The sequence below is a fragment of the Chlorocebus sabaeus genome, chromosome 23, assembly GCF_047675955.1.
Source record: "Chlorocebus sabaeus isolate Y175 chromosome 23, mChlSab1.0.hap1, whole genome shotgun sequence".
Lineage (NCBI taxonomy): Eukaryota > Metazoa > Chordata > Mammalia > Primates > Cercopithecidae > Chlorocebus > Chlorocebus sabaeus.
In genome coordinates this window covers 21095514-21105087 of record NC_132926.1, presented here as the reverse complement: position 1 = coordinate 21105087, position 9574 = coordinate 21095514, and the positions used below count along the sequence as shown (strand labels likewise).

Sequence of the window (9574 nt, the reverse complement as noted above, 5' to 3'; positions counted from 1 at the left end):
TTTTGAATCACCAATGGACAATGTTATTTGTTTCCTTGAAAAAGAGAGCAATTGGATAAGCAATGTGACAACTACTTAACTTCTGATGTTCTGGGGTACAGTACTATCGTGGAGTTAAACTGTGCAATGGTTCATAAAAACTGTAGGCATTGATTTGCTGATAGAGAAATGCTTAGTACCCTGTGTTACTTATTTCAATATTTCGATTTTTGTTTGCCAAATTAAAAATACTCATATACTGGTTTAATGAAGGAAATAAAACATATTAGCTTATTCCTTGTGTTTTCCAACATATGAATGCATATATATGTATGTATGTTTATATGGATCTATATATACACATATATACACGTAGATATGTTGTAAGACCTGTTTTGTTGATGTTGCTTTGCCATTTTTCTTGTTGAGTATGAAGGTAATCATTAAACTGGAACACAGTTACCTATAGAAGATGGAAATTATCTTAGTTGCCAATTTAATGCAGGTCTTGCTTTAAATAAACATGATTCATTTCCCCATTACGCATTCCACTGCTCGCTCTTTATGTGTTGTGCTTTTGTAAGCTGACGGATTTTTTGTGTGTGTTCCTAATGCTAGAATGTAAAGTCTTTTGGTTCATAAACCATTTTTATTATTATTATTTTACTTAGCACTGCTTTTGAAGAAATGAGAAGAGGAAAGGTCTAGATGGCACTGCTTGAATCTTTTCCCCTGTTAATAAATTGCAGTAGAAAGAATTTTAACATTCCTTATGCAAACACATGATTATGTTGCATGAGTTTTCAATTCTGAAATGCATTTCATACCTACTAGCAGTCATGTACAATATATATATATACAGATTGTGATCAAAGATTTCATGTAGACTGTGCATTTTAGAGTCAGAATTTGTCCATGAATTTCACAAAGATGAAAAAACACCTTAATTGCTGGCTATCTGGCTGTTTATAATTAAAAGAAAATCTATACATATGTATAAACTGATAGTAATCCCGTATCAGAACTACTAAACACACCTTTGTGGTCCTTTAGCTTAACAAGTGGCTATCAAGCTGACTGGTCTTCCTAGATTTATCAGGTCTAGCACCCCTCCTCGCATTTGATGACTGCATTTCAATTCAACGAAACATATATTGAAGAATAAATTCTACATCTACTGTTATTTCTGGAGAGGATGAGTCAGTTGTTTCTATCTCTGTGGTTACTGAGTGCCAATGTACGTTTTTTACTCTAGGGCATTGCTTCTAAGGTCCCATCTTTTTTCCTTTGCCTCATTTCTTGTATCACTGAGAGCAGAAATGAATTCCTGTTTTTATGCTTTTGAGGCTCAAGCTGCAAAGATGCACTTTGATCTGGATTGTTCTGTTGACTTCCTTGGACATCTAAAATTTTGTTGTAATCATAAATGGCAATATCAAAGATTTTTATGGCTTGTATAGTGATTGCACACAAGAGCCCACTTGTACACTTGGGCTCTGAGTTGACTCTAGAAGAGCCTTTTCAGAATGGCATTTTGGAGTTGTGCCCCTGAGTTATCAATATGTTCCTTCCTGATGTTTTTTAGTCAAACTTTACCCCCTGTTGACAAGGGGTAGGCACTTTACTTAGTATGATGCCCCAAAATGATTGCCTAGGAGAAAGTGTGTCCCTGGAGAAACACGAGGAATCGCTACTCTGAGCCTATACGAAGAATATTGGTCAGATTCTGCCCAGAGATGATATTCAGAGGTGTTCAAGATTCTGTAATCAAAACATAAGGGCCAAGGTTTCCTACATGGGTGGAAAAAAATACCCTCTCATTTTGGGGCAAATTCAGAAATCTGAAGGATAAAGGTTTGTTGTTGTTCTTGGACAGCTGGAATGCAAGGGCAATAGTACTCCATCATATTCCAAGTTGCTGAATCATGAAGGAAACAAGAAACCAAGAAAACATACATTATCTACAGGAGGATACTGGCTGCTATGCACAATTAGGGATGTTACTCTAAAAAGAAGAGGTTTCTTTGTTTTAAAAATAGAAATAGCAAAGTCATCCTCCAATAAAAAGTTCAATCAAATTAAACTTTAAGGAAAATTTAGCAATTCACTATTTTCTATATGAAAAGCAAAACATGAGCCTCATATTGACAGAAGGAAGACATGTTAGCTTATTCCCTTTCTTGTCTAACATATGAATGCATATGTCCAATTACTGTAGAAAGAAGCACAATGGCATAATTTAAAAATAGAAAAAAAAATACATCATGCCTGCCTGATTAACAGTTATATATTTTTCTGCAATATCACCTGAGGCTCATATCATTTATCATGTTTGTGTGGCTTTGTTGTTATTTTCCACTAGTTTTCATATTTTCCTTGATCAAGCAGATTGCAACACATACAATGAAAGCACTCTTAAGAAAATCAAGCCCAAAACAAATGAACCCACAAATTAACTCTCTGTGTGTTCATACTCTTTGAAATATTATTTGCGCTGAAAAATACAATGGTGAATTTCATTGCACATAAGAAAATATAGTTCACTCAATCTCTCTAAAGCCTTACTTTGCCAGTCTCCTAAGAATATAATCAGAATTTTGGAAGCAAAAAAAAAAAAAAAAAAAAAAAGAAAGAAAGCTGGAGAGGATCATGAATCCTTTAAAGCAATGAACAAATCCTTCTCTTGAAATACCCTATTAAATTCAGAAATAAAATTTCAGGGACAAAAATTGCAGGGACAGCCAACTTCGTCTGAGAATAACAATCTGTTTGCTAGTTTGTGCTCTGTTTTTGTGTATTTGAATGACTCTGAATCTAACCTGAGTATCTAAGACTATTCTCATTTCTCTAACTTTTGTATTTCATGGTTATCTTTGATTAAACTATGAAAACCTCTTTAGGTATGCTGTCAAAAGCTTGTGATGTTGGAAAAACAATCTCTCTTACTCACCCTTTGCCACTAGACACAGTACGTATAGACCAGATGCTGTGTGGAACTGATAAGGGTCATGCTTGCTTGCTTGCTTGATTTTTGTTACAACCGTCATTTCTGATTTTCTACTCTGCTCGTGTTAACTCTTACTTTAACCACCTAGGAAATAGCTGTTTAGCAAAAATTTCGTTGGCCACCATGCACAATAATGTTCAGAAGTCTCCTCATCTCTAAATGCCAAAATGAAAGACATCATAGTTGATCCTCTGTGCTCAAGCTAAGAGACTGGCCAAATCAGTTTCCTGAGTCTCTGTCTTGATTCCGCTAGCCTGCTCCAATCACAAGAGAATCTTTTAGAAACCAGTGGGAATAACCTTCCCATGACACCATTATCATCTTAGTAAGAAAAGCATAGATCATCTTCAAGTAATGTGTTTGCATGGCATTACAGATAATGTTTCATAAGCACAATGCCATCTCAACAGCATGCCAACCTTAAAAAGGAAGATGAGGAGTATCTGGTTATGACCAATGACTGACAATGCTATTGAGTCTTCTAAGAATATCTTCCAAATTATTCCCCTCTGAGTAGGCTGCATACTAAACAGACAACATGGAGCACTCAGGCTGTCTTGCCACCATGTGTACAAATCACTTGCGTTTTAACTGGAAAACCACAAGGACCTTAGTGTTTTCGTTACTTAGCAGAAGCAACCCAAATGGTATGAAATGGACCACAGGATAGGCCAGCAACTAAGGTATTTTAGCATCACTTTTGTCCTGGATTGATGTGTTTTCCAAGTCCTACATCAGGCTGTACAACTGGTTTGAGGAGGAATCTAGTCCTTGCTTCCAGTGGGAGGCCATGTTTTAGTTCACATAATAAAGCCAATAGACGATGTTGAAGAAGGAAAAAACCACTGGGAAGAATATGCGGGACCACCGATCTATGGCATTGACATCAGTCAAGTCAGGGATGGTGATTTTCAGTTGGGAGGCGCGTCTCCTCAGGCGACTTTTCTTTTGTGCCACATGTCGTTCCAGAGCATTTCGGCCAAAACTATGTCTGGGCAACCCGGCTTTCCGGTACTGAATGCTGGAGGCATCATAGGCTAGCATTGTGCTTCTGGGGTCTCCAAGTCCCATCACAGCCTCAGATGTGGCCATTTCATTTTTTATCTCGAGAGTGCTCAGTAAGATGTTCTCATGGGGGTCCATCTGCAAGGGAGAAGAATCAAAAAGACAATCAGAACAAAGAAGCTTTACAGGTGCTTACTAGGCAAGGCACTATGATCGGCACTTAAGGGATTTATAATAGTGGCAAAGAGAGCTTCCTTTGCGATTACATTACCAGAGTCTGAATTGAGACTCTACCACTAAAGCTATTTGAGGTTCAGTTTCTCCATTTATTAAATGATATAATAATCCAACCCTAGAGGATTGCTGTAATGATGTAATTATATAACAGACTGTTGCTAGTATCATTTTCATTAGCTCTTCTTAGGGTGTGCAGAGAAATCGAAGACATGGCACCTTTTGAAGAATTTATAGTCTTGATATGAACACATACAAATTAAACTGTGCTAGGCATGCAACAGTGTTAGGAAACTAATTACTGAATTGTGCTCACAAAAGTAGCCTAATTATAGATGAATTAATAATAAAACTAGAACTAAAAATAGTGGGTAACTATCAAGTACTTGCCATTTATGTCAGGCATTTTTTTGGGTACAATTTCATCTAATTGATGTTTCTTAAAACTCCCCGTTATGAGATGTCACCTTAAATTTGTGATGTCCGTATAAACAGGGTAAAGAAATAGTGTTGAAGAATACAAATGCAGGACCTATGTGACTCATCAAAGTAACCACAGTATTCAAAATAAGAAGGAATTCAAAAATAGGAGCATAACAGCCAGATCCACTGTTGGTGGGGAGGACTGAGAAGAGGAAAGGGAAGAGGATAGGATTAGAGAGGAAGCAACAAGCCTGCAGCTGACTGTGCTCAATTAAATTCTGGGCCTCAGGAGTACAATTAGTTGGCTATGCAGATAGTGAACTCATCTCTCTTGGATAATTTCTTCTTGCAAAGCTAGAAGCAAAGGATAAATAGATATCATGATTTCCAAACACTAAATTATTACATAACGTTCTTTCTTGTGTTAAGAAGGGAAGATTTGTATGCCTTATTTTTAAGAGGCCTCAAATGCTACAGATAATAAAACCTAGACGGAACAAGTTTTTATTAACAAGAGAGTATATTTATTTTGGTGGATAATCAAGATATACCAATTACAAGTAAAGTTTCTGAAATTATAAGGAAAAAAATGGCCAGTGGTAGGCTCTGATGATACATGGAAACAAGGCATATAACCAAACACTTAATTGGAAGATACAATGCTCTAAGCTTCATGAATTATGCAGAAGGTAAAAAAGAATGTTGCTAAGATTATATATTAACAATTAACTTTCAACTGTGGTTTAACGGCCATGTATTATAAATTCAACTCTAAAATCTTTTGAGAAATAAAAGCTATAAAATATGCTGGAACATAATAATTGACCAATTAATCTCTGCCTACTGATCAGACATTCTGCATGTTTACTTTATGGTATCATTTTGCTTAGAGGAAATACTAAACAAATATATTATTAAAATGCATTGTAAAAGTTTATATGATTTGGAAACAAAGCTGAATACATGTTATAAAAGATCTGCCAAGGAAGGGTCAGGTAATGGCTTTAATGAGGACTTCCTTGACCTACAGAAGGAAGCAACATTTAAAGGTTCCTGTTAAGTACCAGCACTTTGCAGCAACTGATTCACTGAATGCTCACAACATACCTTGGAAACGGCATTTTTTCCCAGAGGTTATAGGTGATAGCCTTCACCAAATTTCTCAAAGCCACCTAGTTACTAAATGGTGGAGCTGGAAGTGAATTGTTGACCGTTACCGTCGAAATGCTAGGAGTGGGGAGTCCTTTCCAACACTTAAGGAAAGTAAACCTGATGAAAACGGGACACCCATCCTTCACTGTTATTTCAACAGTATGCTTGTTTTCTCTTCTTCTCTGGGTTGTTAACTGTTCCTTTAGTGACTTGGAAAATAACTTAATTTGCACAATTTCTTTGGCCACTATGCATGATGTTGTTCAGAAATTTCCCTTCTTTAACCACTGGGATATTTGCTTCTCTATTGAGCAATTATAATAAGGAGAGTTATGAGTTGACACCAGACCTGGCTGAGTTCAAACTATAAAATAGCAATAACGATCATAATAAAAACTATTGGCAGCTATGGATTACTATTAAGGGAAACTTGCTTAAAGCTTAAAACAAATTATTTTTGAGTTATTGATTTAATCTTAGTGGGTTTCTGCTTCACTATCCAAATTTAAGAGTTGAATTAGGTAATCCATAAAGTTCTATTAGTTATGTATTTTTTTTATTCACGAATTTAAAAAAATTGATTGAACATCCAATATGTGTTTGGTCCTATGCCAAGTATCACAGATACAGTGGTGAGAAAGACGGAATTGCTGCTGCATCCTAGTGTGAATAACAGTCTCCAAAAAGAATACTGGGGTTGGAGTCAGAGTCAAAAGACTGTAGTTGTGACTCTTCCATTTGTCATTTTTGACCTGGAAAAAAATTACCTAATCCTTTGAATCTAGTTTCTTCCATGGACTAAGAATAGGATTCGGGAAGACTAACTGAAATAATATATGTGAAGAAAAACTTGGAAAAACTAAAGCACCAGGCAAAGTTGATTATTATGACATGCCATAGATGAAGTTTATTTACTTACTAGTTCCACTGACATGACAAAAAAACCACAAATAATTATACCTAAAAGAAAATTAAGTATGTTTGCTCTTGTGGTGTATATGTATGAGTGATGAACTTTCTGTAGGTAAAAATCATCTCAGACTTACTGGAGATCTTAACAGACTGAAGTGGGAGGGTGGTGGGGTAGGGAAGGTGGAGTGTATTAAACACCTGTATCAATTTATGAAGTGCAGCTACTCCTTAGTGTCTTTCATATCATTAGAATACTTCAACTTAAAATAGACTGCTTATTTTAATTTTTATTATTATACATTAAGTTCTGGGATACATGTGCCGAATGTGCAGGTTTGTTACATGGGTATACATGTGCCATAGTGGTTTGCTGTACTCATCAACCCGTCATCTACATTAGGTATTTCCCCTAATGCTGTCCCTTCCCTACTCCTCAACCCCCTGACAGGCCTTGGTGTGTGATGTTCCCTTCCCTGTGTTCTCATTGTTCAACTCCCACTTACGAGTGAGAACATGCAGTGTTTGGTTTTCTATTCCTATGTTAGTTTGCTGAGAATAATGGTTTCCAGCTTCATCCATATCCTTGCAAGGGACATGATGAACTCATCCTTTTTTACGGCTGTATAGTATTCCATGGTATATATGTGTCACATTTTCTTTATCAAGTCTATCATTGATTGGCATTTGGGTTGGTTCCAATTCTTTACTATTGTGAATAGTGCAGCAATAAACATACGTGTGCATGTGTCTTTACAGTAGAATGATTTATATTTTTTGGGTATATACCAGGTAATGGGATTGTTGGGTCAAATGGTATTTCTGGCTCTAGATCCTTGAGGAATCATCACACTGTCTTCCACAGTGGTTGAACTAATTTACACTCCCACCAACAGTGTAAAAGTGTTCCTATTTCTCTGCATCCTCTCCAGCATCTGTTGTTCCCTGACTTTTTAATGATTGCCATTCTAACTGGCATGAGATGGTGTCTCATTGTGGTTTTGATTCGCATTTCTCTAATGACCAGTGATGATGAGCTTTTTTTCATGTTTGTTGGCTGTATAAATGTCTTCTTTTGAGAATTGTCTGTTCATACCCTTTATCCACCTTTTGATGGAGTTGTTTTTTTCCTTTAAATTTGTTTAAGTTCCTTATAGATTCTGGATATTAGCCATTTGTCAGATGAATAGATTACAAACATTTTCTCCCATTCTGTAGGTTGCCTCTTCACTCTGATGAAAGTTTCTTTTGCTGTGTAGAAGCTCTTTCGTTTAATTAGATCCCATTTGTCGATTTTGGTTTTTGTTGCCATTGCTTTTGGTGTTTTAGTGATGAAGTCTCTGCCCGTGCCTATATCATTTACTTTATTTCTGTCTTCCCCACCATACTATACTTCTTGATGAAGAGAGACACCAAATCTGCCTCACTTATTATTGTATCCCCAAACATCTGGCATGGCACCTGGCACATAGCAGATGCCCAATAAGTAAATACTGATTAATGGAATTAATTTTGTGAACTCTCAGTAACTCACTTCACCTCTTTGTGAGTCATCAATAAGATGGGTTTAACTTTGCAACACCAGCCTAAAGACTGGAACTTCTGGGACCACCTCTTGAGTTTCTTCCCTGCTCTAAGGCTTCTGCCTTTATTTATACAGGTCTCTTGCTACAGCAGCATGCTCAGGTACCTGAGATCTGTAAACTGTATTTCCCACAGTGCTACTTCCATGTCGTATGCTCTTTTCTAACCCTAGAGAAGGGAACTTGGTGAGTACAACTAGAAGCCATAACTAACCATTTTACATATTGACCTCTTTCAGTTATCCCAGTATCTCTGTGGGGCAGGCACTGATCTCGTGTGTGGAACATAAGACACAGAGAGGTTAAGAAACTTAGTACAAGTTTGCGTACTGAATAGGTGGCAGAGCAAGAAGGAGAATTGGCTATTTGTACACTTTTTCATGCTGAGGCATAGCAGGGGCCCAGATAATCCCTGTAGCATTCCATAGCTCATAAAATAAGGCATTCTCAGTGCATGGTAGGGACAGTCAACTGGAGGGGCATGGCATGCTTACAAAAATTTCCTTAATGAGGGATGGATAAGAGTGTCTAGAGTTAAATATGTCACTAAATTTCAGAGTCCTGCTAACTGCAGCACTTGCAAGTAAAGAGAATAGACATCTGTGCTTTGCCTGTTCATCAAGCACCAGGCACTCCCCTTTCCGTCTGGGAAACCACCACTTCCCCTTTCTCAGTTTCTGGGTGTCTGCTGTGGGTGTAGGCCAATCAGAGCCATTCTGACACCATAATTGGCTCAGTGGTGGGCACATGACCTTTTCTGAGCCAATGGCATGCCGTGAGCCTTCAGATGGGAATAGCAGAGTAAAAGCTCTCAAATATTCCCCCTGGATCTGCACCTAGAAGTGAGTGGCCTCAAATCAACAGAATCTGCTGAGAGATGGTTCAACTGTAAGAGCAGATCCTAATTTGGAAAGAAGCCAACACTAAAATAAAGAGCCCATGACCTATTGGTGCTTTGTGTCTATATCTGGATACCTGACTTGCTGATACTAAGCAAGAGAGTATATTATCTTCCTTCCTTTCCCTGTCCCTTCCTCTTTTTCTCTCTCCCTCCCTCCCTCTTCCTCCTCTTCCTCTTCATTCTTATTTATCATTCTCACCTGCTCCCTTCTCTCTTTCTTTCTTAAGCCAGTATTACTTAGTTTTTCTGTTATTTGCATTCCAAAGAATCCTAACAGATATAATTCATCTCATTTAAATATCTCAACAACTCTATAACACAGTATAGGTAGGGCAGGACAGAAATTAGAGGCATTTAATATAATAAAAAATTTGTAAAATT

General features: G+C 37.2%; 1 protein-coding gene across 3 annotated transcripts in view; it reads right to left on the bottom strand.

Annotated features, from left to right (window-relative positions):
• Positions 1-419: 419 nt before the first annotated feature.
• Positions 420-9574, bottom strand: part of GABRB2 (gamma-aminobutyric acid type A receptor subunit beta2) — a 261064-nt gene continuing 251909 nt past the window's right edge. For all 3 annotated transcript variants that reach the window (XM_008015212.3, XM_008015209.3, XM_073010543.1), the window contains one exon: positions 420-4129. In XM_008015212.3, coding sequence (XP_008013403.1) covers positions 3782-4129 — 348 coding nt within the window. In that variant the 3' untranslated portion in view covers positions 420-3781. The remainder of the gene's footprint in view (positions 4130-9574) is intronic.